General features: G+C 39.5%; 1 protein-coding gene across 4 annotated transcripts in view; it reads right to left on the reverse strand.

Annotated features, from left to right (window-relative positions):
- The window catches only part of ezh1 (enhancer of zeste 1 polycomb repressive complex 2 subunit), a 32144-nt gene that overhangs the window by 4502 nt on the left and 8607 nt on the right, over positions 1 to 19035 (reverse strand). For 2 of the 4 annotated variants that reach the window (XM_059006555.1, XM_034055368.3), the window contains exons 3-19: positions 18906 to 19031; positions 18455 to 18574; positions 18251 to 18368; positions 16466 to 16687; positions 14958 to 15060; positions 14197 to 14360; positions 13932 to 14023; positions 13166 to 13331; positions 10788 to 10966; positions 9203 to 9297; positions 8220 to 8260; positions 7786 to 7911; positions 5441 to 5619; positions 4674 to 4769; positions 4090 to 4171; positions 3363 to 3443; positions 3184 to 3268 (exon numbers count right to left, since the gene is read on the reverse strand). In XM_059006555.1, coding sequence (XP_058862538.1) covers positions 3184 to 3268; positions 3363 to 3443; positions 4090 to 4171; positions 4674 to 4769; positions 5441 to 5619; positions 7786 to 7911; positions 8220 to 8260; positions 9203 to 9297; positions 10788 to 10966; positions 13166 to 13331; positions 13932 to 14023; positions 14197 to 14360; positions 14958 to 15060; positions 16466 to 16687; positions 18251 to 18368; positions 18455 to 18574; positions 18906 to 19031 — 2075 coding nt within the window. Of the gene's footprint in view, positions 1 to 1009; positions 1096 to 3183; positions 3269 to 3362; positions 3444 to 4089; positions 4172 to 4673; positions 4770 to 5440; positions 5620 to 7785; positions 7912 to 8219; positions 8261 to 9202; positions 9298 to 10787; positions 10967 to 13165; positions 13332 to 13931; positions 14024 to 14196; positions 14361 to 14957; positions 15061 to 16465; positions 16688 to 18250; positions 18369 to 18454; positions 18575 to 18905; positions 19032 to 19035 lie in introns of all 4 variants that reach the window. The other 2 variants (XM_059006556.1, XM_059006557.1) reach the window with 2 other exon arrangements.

Genomic DNA, 19035 nt, shown 5'->3' on the forward strand with positions numbered 1-19035 from the left:
TAGCTGCATGTCTGTTAGTGAGCCTGTAATACAAAAAGGGGGGAAAACTAAGTTTGCTTTCTAAGTCTGTGTTATGCTGAAGTTCAGTTCGTTCTCCAAAATGAGATCTTTTTTTTTTTTTATTCATTCATTTATTTTTGTTTCTTAAAGGGACAGATGGTCTGATATTCGGCATTAAACACTTCCGTCACCTCACTGGATTATCTGACACACCCACACTACAAATGCTATAAAAAGGTGCTATATTACAATACATATTATAGCAAAAATGTAATGTAGAGAACAAGGGCGTCCCCTTTTTATTTTACATTTTAACTCCCAAGTAAAGAATTCAACTGCTATAGCTGTAGCAAGCATGTACTTGTTTGCCTTTTACAATGACATAGGCAAGCAGGTTTCAAGATAGGAGGAATCGAGCGATCCTGCAGTTAATAAGGCGTTTCACAGGACAACATAGACAAACTGGAATGTAAAAACAGTCTCTTTTTTTTAATAAACTTGAAACGGTTTTGGGACACTGCAGCTTTAAACTTCCTTGGATCTCAAGAGCCTGAAGGGACAATACCTTTAAGCGTGGAAAATAAAATTGCAAAGGTTTTAAACAGCAAAATTACACATCATTCACATATATATATATATATATATATATATATATATATATATATATATATATATATATATCAAAAATAACAATACTAACCTTTACAAGCAGTAATTGCATAATTTGTGTGTCCACAGGAAACCAAAAATGGTTTTACACCTTATTAGTTTTTATAAAGAAAAACAGGCACAGTGAGTTAAGACACTGGCTTTCCACCTGTTTCAGAAAAAATCAAGGCAGGATGCAGTAGCAGTGCATAGGTAGGGCAGCGTGGATGGGAAGGCACCACTCTCGTGGCTTGCCCTGTGGACCGTGGACTAGAGCACTGAAATCCATCACGATTATTTCAATTACATTCATGTAATAAAAAACACTGTGATGAAAATTAGACATATTCTCAACACTTACAGAGAGAGTCTGCCAGGCGGATGCATTTCTTTCCCCAGTACTTCTTTTAAACAAAGCCTGAGTTTGAGATACCTCCACTTTTCCGCCTGTAAAAGGTTATATTTTCTTTTTAACTCTTTTGAATGAAAAACAAAAAGACTTATCTGAACCCTATCTTAAAACATGTTTAGCCTTTTAGAAAACATGCTCCTGACGAGAACTCTTAATTATAATATACAGTTGTGTATTGCTTTGCGCTAGTTTGTATTTCAGTGTATTTAACGCATAAGTCCCATGGCTAGATTTGGGTTACAAAGGCAGGTCAAGCAGTGACTGACCGAGGAGGACTTGAATGCACAGTTAAGGACATTAAGGCTAATAGGAGGTAAGGCTGTCAAGCTTGTGCTTTAGAGCTTGAGTTATTCCACAACACAAATAAGGTAACGGGAAAGCATAGCTAAAGCATATAGGAAAATAACAGTGAAGCACAGAGAAGCACTGTATGGCACTAAATGGCAAAACACATTATACACTTAGCATGGGAAACTTTTCTAAGTGAGTCCTTTGGTGTTGTTTTTTTTTTTTTTTAATAAAAACAATGAATGCATTTCATATAAAAAAGCTGTACCTTTGTTTGATGGCTGATAGTAGCTTAGAAACAAAGGTATGGCCATAAACTATGCAGAAGTAATGTAAAGAGAGGGAGCACTGACTCGTTTCATATTTTAGTACTGTAGAACATCCCTAAATATAAAACCCTGTAATACAAAAAGAAACAACAGAACTCTCTGACTAAACGTTTCGCCTAGAAGTCTCTAGACGTCTACAGGTGTGGTTTGAGTAACACAATAAGTCACCTGACATTCAGGTGTGCTGCTGATGTAATTCCAACAGCAACTTCTTTCATAAATGACCATAACCAAAGCATTGTCATTAACGATGAGAGAAATAATACACGCAACAATTTTTTACAACTTTAATGCATGATTGAATTAACGTAGGATTCAATTTCCATAAACACGCATACTAATAAGGCTCACGGTGATTACCAGATTTTTAATTATGCAATTATCCGAACATGTAAATTGTACTGAAAATACACTCTAAACACAACAATATTGCAGAGAGTATGACATATGTATAGAACTGTTTCCTGTTGTTAATAATATGCTGTTTGTACCAGTACCACCACCTCAAAGTGATAAATAGGGTATCTCTGTTTCTGCTTGGGAATTGTACAGGCCACACCCCCTGTTGGAAACTCAGTGGTTCCTTCAGGGCTGATTCTTGGCACACAATTCAGTGAATTATGTTTTTATTCTACTAATTCAAGTGTTAGGGCTGTCACTCGACCCAGTTTTCTCCTATCAATGGATATGTGTAGGATACATGTTAGAAGCAGTAGAATTCTGAAAGAAAGATATGTTATCTACAATGAAATACCACATTGATATGGTGTACCAAGTGCCAGTGTTATGAAAAAGATCACCATGACCTATGCACCACGTTACTGGATCCTCCGCTAATGCACTATCCTTGAACTATTGCATTACTATGTCATTGTAGACATAACTTGTTGCATCCTACTTCATATTATATTTTAGTAGTATTATTTGCAATTACCGTAAACTACACTGTATTTAAATATTAAGCTTCCTTGTAACCCTTTACTGCTCTGTTAACATCTGTAAATCACCTTGGATAAAGGTGTCTGCCAAATACATTTATTATAATAATAATATAACCAACTGCATCAGGACAAAGGCTTTCTCTCTTCGATAGCTCAGCCAATCAAATTTAAGTACCTTATAAGGTAGGTCACTGTGACCTGCATACACAGTACTGGCAAGCCCTTGTAAAGTTGCATTGAATCCGGTGGATCATAGCCTGGGACTGAAGTAGATCACAGTACCAGAATTCCCAATGCCAGTGTGCTAATCAATTTCCATACCTAAGTTTGGACAACTGGAAAAGTGGTTCTGTGTAGCTGAAAGTGCTAGCAGGTGCACATTACCCATGCAAAGTCACGGGGGCTACTGTCCTGTGCAAAACACTGCATGCTATTCAGATATTGTATTTTGCCAATGATGTTTAAATATGGATTTAAATGGAGGATATGCTGCAAATATACATGAACGTTATCAAAGCCAGTTGAAAACTGGCAGAATTTGTGTGAGAGGTCTCGGACACTTTACCTGTAGTCAAAAAACAGCTCTTCGCCCTTCTGTATGGCTCTTTTGGCAAATATCCCTATCCGATGGTCTCCATTCACCATCACAACTGGAAGCACAAAAAAGACAGCAGCCAGATACGGTATTATTTTTCAGACACTTTTCAATGACACACTCATGGAACTCTTTCGGCTCATTCTTACCTTTAGCATAGCAGTTCGGGTTGACGGAGTGATTTGCAAAACGGATTTTGTTTCCTTTGCGAGTTGCGTCAACAACGAAGTCTGAGAGAAAGAAAAAAATACTAATGTGTAAGCTGAACTCGACCAAAACTATTAGACACCACTATTAGTTTGTATGTGGTTTAATCACAGCTACCAGTTCTAAACTGATAATGAAATTTTCAAATGCCCACACTCAAAGAATGATAAAAATGCAACTGAAGATCTGAAAGATTTTTTTAAATGATATGGTGGTATGATAAGGTGCCAGGAAAGCGTGACATCACGTTTGTTGTGCTTCTACACAAACCTCATCTTTTCACCAGCATATGACTTTTGCATACTGTAGTAATTAATCTTAGCATACACAAAGTTATTTAATTGAGATTAAACATTCATCATGGTACTCTGGTTAAGGTGTTATATTTATGTAGCTATAATAATAATAATAATAATAATAATAATAATAATAATAATAATTATGCAGTCTGTACAAATTAAAAACTTTAATATGCATTAGTAGAACCATAACCGTACAGCAGCAATATATTTTCCGGTTCAGCTTTAGCCTGTTGCTAAGCAAATGACACATTAACTTTCGTAGCGTATTAGAATACTGCTTTTAATTTACTGTACTAAACTGTAACCTATTGTGTGTTTCTTTTGTACAGTGTATCATGTACAATGCATGCATGCCTTTGACCAGTACCATTATTGAGATTGAACAGGAAGCTGGACAGGTATTTATCGTAGATCCTCCCGCGCCGATCAGCCTCATCCTGGGAGATCAGCTAGAAAGAGTAACACAGATGGGTCAGTGAGTGTGACTGAGGGACTAAACAGAAACTCAAGGGGAGTGACATAATCTGTGTGTAAACCATCAGTCTGAGTGCCTTATGGAGTAAAGGAATCAGTGGTACACAGGGCAATGACAAAGTAACTGTACTGCTATTGCCAAACGTTTTGCATCACCCTATAGAATTAACACATTTTGCTTCATAAAGTCGAATTAAACCTGCTGAATAATGTTACGTTAACACATTGAATTACACACCGCTTTGTAGTTTTCCATATACTTAACAAATAACTGACACAAATGGAAAAATGGGACATTTCGAAATCTAACATGAAATACTAGTATTATGACCGGTAGACTTCAGCAATATAATTTTGTAGTGTCTTTGATTACATGATGTTAAATAAAAGATCTAAATTCTGGTCATGTATTATATTTTTTAAATTATGTCTCAATCCTAAAATTCTAGCTTTTGTCCCTAGCTGTAGCAGACTTGCCTCTCCGCAGTACTCGGAGATGAACTCGTTCTTTTGGACTGGATCTTTGATGAAGGTGCCCCATCCTGCGACATCGGAAGGCGCTAGCAACAGGTGCTGAAAGGCAAACTTTAAAAGTTAGACTACACCTTTAAAGAAAGGCTAACAATGCTTTCTTTATGTCTTTATAGATCAGGGGTATCCAATCCCAGTCCTGCAGGGCCATCCCACTCCAGGTTTAACAGTTTTTATGGACTACTTCAGGGTCTGGATGGAAGTTCAATTGGTTCAATTAAACAATTTAGAACAGGGTTGGAACAAAAACCAGGAGTGGAAGGAGCAACATAGGACATCCCTGTTATAGATAAACTGGGGCATCCTGCTACCTGGTGCAGCTTAAATTATGCTTCGATGAGTCTTCAGTTTAACTGCCGTTGAATTTACTAAGTTCTTTTCGCATTTCTAAATTCAGCACTACCAAGTGGTTAATCGTCGAGGATGAGTTTGAACTACAACCCCAGGAAATTATTAGCTACTGGGAAGCAGCAACAACTGGGCATGAACTGGCAACCCTGCGCACTGCAAGCGAGCTCGTCTGCATTCGTGGTTTTACAGCTTTTAACCTCCTCTCACCGGTGGCAGTGTATCACACAACACCGCCCGTTACATCTGCATATTTCAAACTAGAGTAAAAATTACAAGCAAAGGGCCAGCAGAAGCCAGAGCTGGTCGGAGGTAAGAAAAGGAATTTAAAAACCTTGAAACTTTTTGAAAAGACCCCGCTGTACCTTCTTGAGGCCGCGCTGGATGCTGCAGTTCTTGCAGGACACGTTCTTGCTGTCCCAGTGGTCGGCTGCCCCACAGGTCTGGCAGAGGTCCGGGTCACACTCTCGCACTGCCAGGTAGCACGGGCACTGCTTGGTGTTGCACTGGGTCTTACAGCGACAGCCAGGGAAACGGTTCTGACCTGGATCAGAGACACAGACAGAGAGGCTGTGAGGCTGCTTACTACAACATGAGCCTGCATTAGGACTGTAAGGAAATAACTAATTAAAAGATTATAAGTACAAAACTATGTGAGAGGCAGCTGCGTTGCTGCTATGTAGGCAGTGCTCAGCTATGGTCAAAAGTTTTGCATCACCCTATATTGAATACCGCTTTGTAGTTTTCCATATACTTCACGAAAAACTGACAAAAACTGAAAAATTGAAAAATGTGACATTTCAAAATCTAACATGAAATACTGTACTACTATTATGGCTTCTGGTCGTCTTTTGCCATATCATTCGTTTTTTTTTTTTTGATTATGTGATGTTAAATAAAAGATCTAAATTATGTTCATATAGTTTTTTCTTTTTTAATGACGTCTCAATCCTAAAATTCTAGGTGATGCAAAACTTTTGGCCATAGCTGTATCCTCTTGTCAGGGAAATAATATCTTATTGTCTGGGAAAGGGGCTATACTATGAACTGACCTCGACCTGGCCTGGTGCAAGCAGGAGTTGTCTGGTTAAAATTCTGCTGAGGCACTAGAGATAAGCCAGCAACTAAGCTTTGTACGCAAAGGGATGTAGACTGTATAAAACAGCAGACACTTTGTGGTGCATTGGAGAAGCATACCCGAATCCTCTCCGGACAGCTGACTATCTTGTCATCCATCACTGCTTAATTTCTGTTTATAACTAGTTACTACATTATTGTGTCAAAATGATCATGCTTAGGCAAAATGTGTGTAACTTCTGGTAATTGGAACCAATAAAGGAAACTTGTTAAATTCTGCTTAATTTAACACGTTCCTTCACACACAAACACATACATAATTTGGTTTCCTTACAGGACAAATGCTTATTCAAGGGGCCTCTGTAATTTAGACAAGCAAGCTTTTTTTAAACCTAGGGCAGTATCAGATTTTAAAATTACATTTGTACAAAACCACACATTTGAGACCTATGTACCACTTTTAGGTAAAGAAATGGTCAGGAGACTGTGACAAAATAAGTCCTACCAACGACCTGACAAATGAGCTGCATGGACTGATTAGAGATCATATTTGGGGATTAACAATGCATTTAAAAAGAGATAACCAATATTAGCTTTTACAAAGTGCACGTTCAAGCATGAGAAGATAAAGAGAATCATTAACTCACGGTTCACCCCTTCAAATCTTCTTAACCTTTTTGTGAAAGAATTTTACGCTTTGCTCCGAAAAAATCCTGCTAAAAAGCTTTTTGGGAAAAATGTTTGGCAATCCTCCCATTTGCACAACAAAGGCAATCTTATTAATATCAAGCCTCCAGACGCTTCAAATTACAGAGAACCCTCTATCTGCAAAACAGCTTGCAGGAGCCATGGAAATTACTACACAGAGGCGTTATAAAAAAGGGGGTTGGGGGGGCGAGCCTGAAGAGCATCAAACCCGTGGGTGTTTATTAATGAGTGCTTTTTAAAAGCTTTAAAAATGTTTCGCTATCTTATTGAACAGGGAGGTATTGCAGCAATGTGACAGTGCTCCATCATCTCAGAACTCCAATCCACAGGGCTATCGGAGATGCTCTTGCCTTCCACCCAACAGAGTTGGTTCTTGAAGCTTTTTGCCTTTCTTAATGCAATACGTAAAGGATGTACCACAATCGTTCATGGAGTGCTCCACCGCCTCCACAAGACCCACCTGTTTAGACTGCACTTGTAGATCTCTTGATCTGCCCCTCCTGCTCTGCACTGGACTGTCCTGATCGACGCACCACATTACAGGATCCTCAGCTAATGCACAATTCTTGCACTACTGCACTACTATTATGTCTTTATAACTTGATAACTTGTTGTAATCCTAACTTGCAGCACCCTAGTTCATATTGTATTTTAAGTAATATTATTTGTACTTACTGTAAACTATACTGTATTATATATTAAGCTTGCATTGTAACCCCGTACTGCCCTGTAACACCTGGAAGTCGTCTTGGATAAAGGCGTCTGCCTAATAAATAATAATAATAATAATAATAATAATAATAATAATAATAAAGCAGTTATTCTGAAGGGGGCAATGGGCTGTCTAGAGCCGTCCTCACAAGTGAAATAACCACAGCACTCCATGAACATTTAACATTGGTTGACTAATTCCTAGTTTTCTTACATTCGGGGTTACACTGGCAAAACTTTTCACAGAAGTTCTGCGTCATCACACAGGGACAGGAGCTGTCACATGGGTGCTCCGGGTGGTCACACGGTTGGTAGTTGTACACCTGATTGGATGAATTATCTAGAAAACAACAAGTCAGATGCAATATAACTTTATATATGTAAAAAAACAGAATTTTCCACTATTTAGAACACGCATTACAGAAACTATGTTTCTGCCCTTGAATTAGTGGTACTCAAAATGTATATATTATTTTATTTCACTTAATCAGATGTGTCTTCTGAAGCTTTGACCTGAGCATAAAGAAAACTATGATGGCTAAAACCAACAGCACCATGCACACGTAAAAGGGAAAGCATATAACTAGTGAACGACTTCCAATCATTCATTTCCACTAGTGTGACAGATATAAATAAAAGGCCACTGACCTTTCTTGAGCTGAATCTTCCTGCAGTGTGCTGCCCACAACCTGCAATAATAATAGCCCTGTTAAAAACACCCCTAATGCAGTCCTCCCCAAGGTCCTACAAATCAATCTCCTGGCCTTTATCAGCTTTGGTAACTCCTCATTTTATCATTGCTGTTCTTTTCAACAATACAGAGCTCTTATCTAGCCTCAACACAGAACTCAACACATGCGTTGCAATCCTGAGAACTCAACTCAACACTCCGATTTACTGAAACTGTGGGACAGGGGAATGACACAGACCCCAATATTTTGTTGAAAGTGCAATGGGGGTCTCTTCATACCTGGCAACCAACATTGAGGAGCAAGGGCTTTCCCACTATCAAAGTTTACCATAGTTAAAGCATAACAGAGTGTAATAAAATAAAGCATAGTGAAAGGATGGCAAAGCATAGGCAAGCATTGTAACTGTAAAAACTGCAAAAATACAGTGCAAAAATACTGTGTTTTTTTATAGTGTTGAACCTTCAGAGTAGAAATGTAAAAGTAGGAAAACTAATTCATAGGACTGGGACAACAGCTATATATTGTATATGAACTCACATGCACTGTTACATTGGAATGCACATTTTAATTCTCAGTGGCTGTATTTAAAGGTGTTTAGATTAACTGAATGCACCCCAGTATGTTACAGAGACACACATATAAACACATCAGACTATCATGCAGGCAAATAAGGACAGACAGACTGAGATTGACCGTGTATGACAGATGGAAAGGTAAACCCCACTCATAACACACTGCACTGCTCTCAAACTGCATAATAGCCACGGCTCACAGGATTTAAAAGTACTCTCTGTACCAACGATTAACGGTTTGTGTTTGAATGATTTATTACCACAGATATTAAGCAAACGTTATGGTAGAAATCAAACAGTGACATACATAAACAAGGTGAGGTTCCCAGCGTGTAACAGCATAGAAAAACTTGTTTGAAATATGTACCTGTGTTTTCTTTTCTTCTTCTGTGGCGATATAAGTCCCCTGTCTTCCACGGGCAATCGAAGTATAAGCGCCTCTTTCACAGCAAAATCATACACCTGCAGAAAAAAAAGCATCAGAATTGCTCCATCCATATAACCCTGTCGATCGACACATTCAGGGCTGCTGGTTTCACTGGTGTCTAGTACCCTGTTTCCACTGCCTAAATAATTGGTATTTCCACTGCTGGCCAACATGTAGAAGGGAGTCGTGTGCTGGATAAGAAACCGACAGAGGAACCGAGCTACGAATGCCAGGTTTTCTTTCACTACTGCAATGGCTGCTGGGAAGAGTTTAGCCAAAAAATAAGCATTGTGGCGGCATATGGGAAAACAAAGAATCAGTAATTATCTTAACAATCTATGCTGGCTCTGAAATCCAGACACTGTTTATGGGCGCTGTGCGGATTGTACATGTTCTTTCAACTGCAGCATCCACTGAACAAAGTACTGCTACGGGTTGCTTTAAAATACAGCACAATACTATCCCACAATCCACCAGTGACTGTTTTGACACAGGTCAAGAACTTCCGAGGTTGGACAGGCATTTTTCTTGGCCAGGGCCAGCTTGCTATGCGCAGCAGTATCTTCTAAAAAGTTAGGAACAAATCTCAAAATGTACTACTGAATGATACAGCAAGACACATCCAGTTGAACATCAGATTACAGTAAGCAATTATTTGACTGCAAACTCCCCTTCGCAAACCCTTAGCCTGCCAACAATTAATTTGGCAAGCTTGCTTTCATTGAAAACATTTGTTTGTAGAAAATAAGTCTGTTGCACCCTTTCCAGTTGAATAAAAGCTTCTGGGACACCAGATACCAGATGCTAACTGAGTATTGAATAACACTGGGCACAATGCACAAGCTTTTATTCTGTTAAAATCGCTTCTCTTCCATTTGCTCAGTAGTGTTAAATCCTGTCTAATCCTTTCTCTTTTTGAAGATACTGTAAAATAGAAAATCTGCAGCAACCTAATTTTGTGGATGTCTCACTATGGACATATTTAGGCATGTAAAATATACATGTACTGTATATAAACTGACTTGAGTAATTATGCAAATTTTGCGCCATGCATATTTTGCAATTTTTAATAAAATGAGTTAATATTACTTGCCAGCAAACGTTTCATGTTTAACAGTAATTTAAAACTTCACTCATATAAAAATATATATATATTTTACTATGGACAACATAAGCGAAGAAACAAATAGTTTAAAGGAAACGTAAATGGATGGAGACACAGATGGATCACATTAGTTTACTGGAAAGCTACGTCTTAGTTGGTGCTTATCTTGGCGAGAGCCGAGTTCAAATCAGCATGAAGTTTTAACATCTACTCTCTTGTAATGGAAATCAGCTTGATCGTGCTACAGGGAGAAATCGTTCACACTGTCCAGTAAGCAGACTTTTACTTTTGAACTGAATTAACCATGAGTTTGTGACTGATTTCACATCATTCTAATCCCAGGTATTATTCATATGCCACTTAGTGTACAGTGTTTCAATGCTGAGCCAGTTTCACCGCACTGGCTGGGCGTTGCCGCACCTGTCTGCAGGTCTTGGTGCCGATGAGCCTGGCTATGGAGCAGAAGTTGTTGTAGTAAGTGCCATGCAGCACTCTGAAAAGAGACTCCTCTGCTCCGTTCCACTGGACTGCCTCAATGCTGTCCGGCTGCTCAGAACTCTGTTTCAGCTTGATCGGAGTCTGGCAGCGAGAGTTCCCCTCTAGAACAGACACACTTATGGTTTAACAAAAGTGTTATGACTTCAAGCAAGCTGCAAACAAATTGTATGCTGCCTATTTATATTTTCATTAGTTACACTGATTATTATTATTATTATTATTATTATTATTATTATTATTATTATTATTATTAATAATAATAATAATAATAATAATAATAATAATAATAATATTATGCTTGCTATATCCCTGTTGAAATTTACCATGATAAATGTCCACAATAATTTGACTATGCTTCCCCTTAATTATATTCCAATTTTACCACAGTTTACTAAATACTTACTAAACTTGGAAAGTCCAATTATGTTTTTTCTCCTCACCGCAGCGAGTCCCCACACAGCACAGCCGTTCTGAGGGCGTGTGAGCGTCCTCCGATCTCACAAGCCTAAAGCCAGAATCGCTTTTACGCCAAGCAATCCAGAGCAGAGGTGGGCGGGCTGCCGATCCCAGAGAACAGAGATCAGCCCTGCCTCTTATCCACTCTGAATGTGCTCCGTGTCTGACCAGTAGGGTTCGCTGTTGCGCGATGAGGAGAAGGAGTCCCTGCCATTTTCCCATCCCCCGTCCCCGGAGCGTCAGAGCCAATGTGACGTCCCTTTCAGTTCAGCATCTGCACACTCTGGACAGTCCAAGCTGTGTGACTCATCATGCGCTCCCAACGACAGCGCTTTAACTGGATGAGCCACTCAGGGACTCCCTATAACAAATGTTTTGACTCAAATTCTAGTATATCCATAACTTTCAAATAATGTAAAACTTTGGCAGACAATAACGTCTTCATTTAGTATAGTCAGCGATAGTACAATCAGTTTCCTATTGGTTCACCTTGCTATGTTTTTAGTATATTGCTTTTAGTATCTAAGCAACGAAAGAAAAACTTTTTTTAATGTATAACATATATAATGAGCTCTATTGCATCTCCCTTGTGTATTTGTCTTAGTTTTTTATGCTTTGGAAAAAAAGGTTTTGAATCCTATAACACTGTCTAATTTCAGCCACAAACGGGGTTTCATGGCAAGGATGCAGTGTGCTGTGGTTTTATTTTTACTTGCCACCCCTGCCAGGAACAAATGCCCAATTCCTGCCTTCCGCAAGCTCAAGATGGGGGCTGCTATCACGCACTGCAGGATGCAAACGCCTGCTATTAATTATTATTACATCACTTCTGTGGTTTTGGTCTGTTTTTATCACGAATGAGCTTTTGTTGACAACTGAAGTCTCCTAGTTAGTCTTTGTAAAAAAAGAGAAGTTATGAATCTGAACAAGCATACCGAAACACAAGACGATAAATAACATTAATAATACACAGAGAACGAAACACGTGTACAAAGCAATGCTGTTTATGGAAACTTTTATATTCCTTATAGGAGAAAATGACACAACAATTCAATCTTTGTGAAGGGGTGAAAACCTCTAAATAGTGTTTATTTTTGTGGTTTATTTTTTGTGTTAACCTATTTTGTGTTGGTACTTAATTTTATTAATTCGCATAGTCTGCAGTACACAGGTGTATAATTTCATCAGCTACATCAACAACAGTGCTAACTTTATTTCCATATTTCAATTGTGTTTTTTTTTTATAAATGTTCAATAGTGGTAGTTGTTAAATATGTATTAACTGCACCCAGGTAAGGGTTGAGCTTCGACTTTGATTTAAAATACTTGTATTTCCATGTGAGAATGTGGATGGAATGGAGCAAAATGTGGCCCTTGTTTGGTGGGCCAATTCATTTTTATTATTTATTTCTTAGCAGATGCCCTTATCCAGGGCAACTTATAATATATCACATTATTTTTACATACAATTACATTATTTTTTACACATTATTTTTACATACAATTACCCATTTATACAGTTGGGTTTTTATTGGAGCAATCTAGGTAAAGTACCTTGCTCAAGGGTACAGCAGCAGTGTCCCCCACCTGAGATTGAACCCACGACCTGTCGATCAAGAGTCCAGAGCCCTAACCACTACTCCACACTGCTGCCCGTGGTTTAACTCATTCAGTTTTATATAAAAGGCTGCACCTGGCCAGTCTTACAGAGGTTGAAAAAGGTTGAAAAAAAAGGTCCTGCTAATAACAATTTGGAGAAAATGGTTCTGAGAATCTGGCCCAGAAAGTTTCAGGACCCATGTCACGTTGTGTGTGTTTTTGGGGAGCGCCCTGGCTCCTCTTACCCGAGGAGCTGGTGGTCTCGCGGTCGCTGTCTCCTTCCTTGCCTTCTCCAGAGGTGGAAGTGGACGAGCTAGGACAGCTGGAGCTGGCCTGCCTGTGCCGTCTGCGTCGCCGCCGTGAACGCTGAGATTTCACCATATTCTGATCCGCAAACTCCTTGGCTCCTTTCTTCAAAATAAAATACAATATAGGACGTAACACTTTAAAGCAAAGCCCGCAGATTCATAATGCTGCAGATTCATAATGAATTCATGCTGAATTCAACAGGAATAAGACCTGAATATCTTATGCACTTCCTCTGAGTTACGAAGTAAATTATTTTGAATTCAGCCCTGTTAATATTTCATGTGGATTTAATTACCCGTATTCTTTCAATATTTCTTTGTAACAAATTTTGTTGCTCACATGTATAAGGCATGCAATCATGCATGAATTAACACTCCTTTACAGTGGATCACTCCTCAAGACGGTATGCATTAGTGAAGAACAAACAGTGAATTCATTAGGAGCGGATGGAAGGGAAAGGGGAACCTACATGTTTTTAGATCATGACGAATTAACAGGGCTGAATTAAAAATGACTTCAGAACTCAGAGGAAGTGCATGAGAAATTCAGTTGTTAATCCTCTGAGATTCAGACGGAATTCATAAAGAATTTTCGGCCATTATTTTGAAGTGTTACTGTATAGGAACTGTGTTTTATCATCAGTCAATTCAGCCTACCGGATCCTATTCACACTATGTATAATGTATAATTATTGACTCTTACCAGCAGCATAAAGCAGTCCAGCCCACATGGCTCTGTTTCAATACGAATCTCTTTGATTTTCCTTTTGTAGACATTTGGAGTGGAATGGAATGCTAAAAAAAACAGAAAAGCAGGTCTTTACTGTTACCATCCATCCATCCACCCATCCTTCCATATAAAAGCATCTTCGCATGGCCATTGTCAAAATACAACGTATTTATAAATAAACACAACAAAGGGCTGCACAGTCCACTCCTGCGCGAGCAGCCTGGCTCCGGGCTCTTACGGTGGAGGAAGCAGTCGTATTTGAAGCATCGTCTGCAGAAGAGGGTGTGGAAGGAGTGCAGGGACTGCTCTCTCTGCACTGACTTGGCTCCAGGCCCGTCCATGTTGGGGGTGCACTGGGGCGGCAGTTTGATGGGACTGGGGGGCTCCGTCAGCTCCTTGTACCTAGGAATTAAAAAAGGAGATGCCATTCTGAAGCAATTCCTGTACTCATCGCAGTCTATACCCCCCCCCCCCCCCCATGCAGTGCTCTCTGCATTGCAGTATCTGATCCATCATCAACTTGAATATACCATTGCTGCCTGCATCATTTATCAAAGTGGAGCTGGGTAAACTGCACCGCACAATCTATCCCAGGCAGGCTTGAAGCATGGTTCCTTTCCCCTGCTATTGTGTTATTCAAGAGAGGGATATTATTACCCCTTTTCCAGTGCTGCCAACCCTGCACCTTTTGCAGGCACCAAAACAGAAACCACACTTAGAACCCTGTTTAATTCTGGTGCCCACATGACAACATTGTGGTCCAACAAAAATCACACAGACTAATCCCAGGGATTAAAGGAACGATCTATGAAGATATGTTGAAGGGGACAGAATTTAAAGAAGACTAGAAAAAAGAACAATTAGGAGGGGGCTTGATTGAAGTCTTCCTACAAGGAACTGAAGAAAGCAACCCCAGCCAATACTTTAAACCGCAGCACAGAAACCAGGACCAGAGGACTAGGAACCGGACACACAGTTTGTATGTTCTTATTTTCTTACTTTTCCTTTAGCTCTTCAGTGGTCCCTTTGTCTGGAAACATAGAGGCGATAGCTTTGAAGATCTTGCCATGTGGAATCCTCTTGGGTGGCGGCTGTTCACTTCCTGGAAATGCAAATGAAAACAAAAAAAATAGATATATATTCAAGCAATCAGACAGACAAACAGATAAGCAAATGTTTTGTGCCAGAAAAAACAGCCACACCTAAACAATGTTCTTGAAAGGTTCTGTTGATACTGGCAGCTGTTGACAAGGTGGTTTCTTAAATGTTCATGCCTGTGCCGGTCCATTTGTTGAAAAGATCAGTACCCCATTTATTTATTTATGCCCTGTGAGAGCCAATGTTTCCTTTAAAGAACCATCTTGTTCCCAACACTAGTGTGCCACTAGACTCACACACGGTTATACAATCTGCTACAACATGCTAAAAACTGGTACAGAACATGTCTTAAACAAATCTTTTTATTTTTTTAGTACTGTAGTAAGCCAATTCTTTCAGCTTCTGCCTTTCCTAAAATATCTGTCTATGTATGCTTCTGAGTGTTCAGTGGCTACCTCTAATCAAGTTTAGAATGTATTTTGTGCGCTCTCTGTAGGCCCATGAGTGAAGCATGTCAGGACTGTCATATGCAGAGTGCTAGAGAAAGTACGCTCTCAACTTGATTAGAGGTAGCCATATTGACGTAACTAATCTATTGTGGTTTAAACGTTCAGAATTCTTTGTCACACTCTGTAACAGGGCGAGCAGCCCTGTACAGTATTTGTTTGTTTTATTTTAGAACGGGGTCCCCCTCCGGCCGTGTTATTTTGTTTGTTTATTTATTTATTGTGTTTTAGGACGGCGAAACGCTGCGTATATTATTATTTATGTATTTGTGGCGGCGTAGCCGTTGATTAGAAAACTTGTGCAGAAGGTGACCATCTCCCGAATTAATTAGGTGATTTAATTTGTTGCTAATCGGGAGATGGTCACCTGTATAAAAAGGCTGCAGCTCTCCAGCTCGGGGTGGTGGTGTAGGAGCGAAAGCAATGAGGGAGAGAGAGAGAAAAAAAGCTTTAAGTTTAAGAATAGGTCCAGGAACAGTGACGGCTACAGCTCAGCCTGACCTGGACCAGTTATTGTATTTCTTTTTTGTGTTCGTGACTTGTTTTTTGTTTAACTGTTTATTTTGCTCGGTTAGCACAGTTTTCTCTTTTTTTAAAAACGTTTGGTTTATTTTTGTTGAATTTTGAATAAAGACGGCGCAAACGCCATTGCACCCAACCTGCGGTATCAAGTTTCAGTTCCTGCTTCTGGCCTGACGTCATCACACACGCCATCCTGTCACACACTCTCAATGATATTTTAAGTGTAGTTGCTGCTAGTGGGTTCCAATGGGGACGTGACTTCTAATGTCTAGATGTTTGTTTATGTGTGTATATGGATATATAATATACAGTACTATGCTAATACCTGAGCTCTATTCATTGAGCATTTCTGTTTAAAATGACACGCTGGAACCCCTTTACCCTCTGTGATGGTCTTCCTCTTCCCCCCGATGATGGGTGTCTCCTCAGATTGAGGCTCCTCCTTCACAGTCCCTGTCTCTCCCTCCTCTCCCTCCTCTTCCTCCTCCACCTCCTCTTCATCCCCCTCTTCTCCTTCTTCCTTCTCCTCCCCTTCCTCATCCACGTACTTGCTCAGTGCGTCCACCAGCTCCACGAAGATCTCATCGTTAATGAACCTGCCCTCTACAAGCAAGGAGACACATCTGAGGATCCGAACCACTCCCCGTGCCAGCTCCTTTAAGAGCAGCTTGGAAGCATCTTAACATTCCGCTCCTGTTTCATTTTGTACATCATTTTCTGTTTTAGTCATCACAACCTGAAGATTTTTTTTTTAAACGCAGAAGTTTAAGCACCTTGGTCTCCATAGAGCCTTCAACCATGACTTCTCTCCAGGTATATTTGAGGATATGACGTCTATAAGTAAGGAAGTGACTCGTTTTTTTTACACCCCAAACTGCGAAATGCCAGAAAACTAGCGCTCTTGACAACTACAGTGTTGTCGCTCCTGTTCATCAGACCCGCCACCGATATTGTTCAAACCTGATGGTCATGTTACACACGGGTAGGCAAAGGTCTGCATGCAGTTACCAACACCAACAAAGCATGAAACCCACATGCAGATGAGAACTCCAAGCATATATATGGATGTTTTTGTAAATCAAGCTCAGTAGATTAGGTCTATAAACTAAAATGTTAACCCTCTTCCTTACAAATGAACCCCTGCTTATCTCTTAATACAGTTGGCACACCAGAGTGTAACCATTAATAAAGTCCCAACACTGCCCCTAGCGGGTGTAAGGCATACGTCTGTTACATTTTTTACAGTTTTGGTTTTACTTCCTTATTTTCATGATGCTTACGTTTTGCATTTTACTTTTTCTCTGTTCTAGTACATTGAATATGAGTTTTTGTACTTGTAGTGGGCAGTGTTGTGTTACTTCAGTAATCAGAGCTGTTCCAACAATAAAAATGACCCCTAAAGGTCGCGTCAACGAGTTTGTCAAGGACATTTGAAACGGACCACTGTGTTTGGATCATTTCAGCGTCTTACAACTACCAAAGAACAGCGTGAAACTGTTGTTTCAGATTTTGTCAAAATGTGTGTAAAAGCTGACATTCCTCTGTACAAAGTGGATTAACCGGTAGTTTGAGATTTGTTCAGCAAACACAATAGGGAGGTGGTGCCATTCCAAAGTCAGACCAATTGTAACTGGAATGCTGCAGCTCTATTTAAACAATAGCCACCCGGATGACGAAGACTAACTCGGAGTTGAACTAACATGAATATTATTTTTTTTTATAACGGGGAACTATTTGTAATATTTGAAGTAAAAAAAAAAAGTATGTTTGTTTGTTTTATTGATTAATGGCGCTGGTAAGCTTGTAATTTGCTTAGAATTTGAAAGTGTAACCAATTTTATTTTATTATATTATTTAGCAGACGCATTTATCCAAAGCGACTTACACATTTTACACTGTAATACAAAGTTAGAGTTCAATAATAATTAGTTTATAAACTAAAACACAACATAGAGACACAACAAGTGTAACAAGAACAACAATAAACACTTCCTGTGTTAACTGTTACCCAATAGTACTGTTTGTGTGTTTTATAATGTGGCAGGGAAAACTCATTTTTAGCCTGTTTATTTTACTCGCGGAATAACGTGGATTTCCCTTTTTTTATTGGAGAATTTCATTTTTTTAATCGCGGAAAACTAGGATCCCTGCTGGAGTAATCATTACCTCTGTCCCCATGCACACCGTCATAGTTATCAATAAGCTCTTCAAGAAAGGCCTCGTCTTGTTCTAACACCTCATCCCCCATGTATGGAATATTGTGCAGGAAGGTTTCATCCTCCACCTGGAAAAGCCACAGGAAAAACAAGAAATCTGAACAGAGCCGCCAAAGAAAGAGCATGAAATGCATTATACTGAGCTCCTCCTTACCATGAAGTTCTGCTGCAAGGGAGACCAGGAATGCATAAAGGGGATCCCTGCCACTGTGTTTAAGGTCCTCATGACAATGGTTTGGCTCTTGAATTCAGGAAAGCCATATTCCACTACGCACTAGGGAACACATAACACATGGTTAACATTGTTTGTGCTGCAAACACAGTCTTGCAAAAATAAAGGCCAACATTTCGGCTAGTACCATTTACTCATAGCTTTCACACAGAAGGGCTAGCCCTCCTTATCTGATATAAAAACACGACTTACAGTTCTTAATTAATACACAAAGTAGGCATTAATTAGTCTAAGCATTTGCCTACTTGACTTATAGTTTGATCTTAATAGGTCTAATAAAAAGGAACAACTTGCAGAAACCATGCGGTTGTACTCTGCATTGAGCTGACAGGTGATTTTGGGTTTTTTTTTACATATTTTTTTATCCCCATACCTTTTTGGTACCGTGCTGGCCTATGGAGGGGGTGGCAGGGATGGGCTGAATCCTTAGTTTCTTCCACTCTTCATTCAACAGCTCTGTCTTATCCTTGATCTGGTTGCGATTAGCCAGGAACTGTGACTGC

Source organism: Acipenser ruthenus, chromosome 33 (genome assembly GCF_902713425.1).
Source record: "Acipenser ruthenus chromosome 33, fAciRut3.2 maternal haplotype, whole genome shotgun sequence".
NCBI classification, from domain to species: Eukaryota; Metazoa; Chordata; class Actinopteri; order Acipenseriformes; family Acipenseridae; genus Acipenser; species Acipenser ruthenus.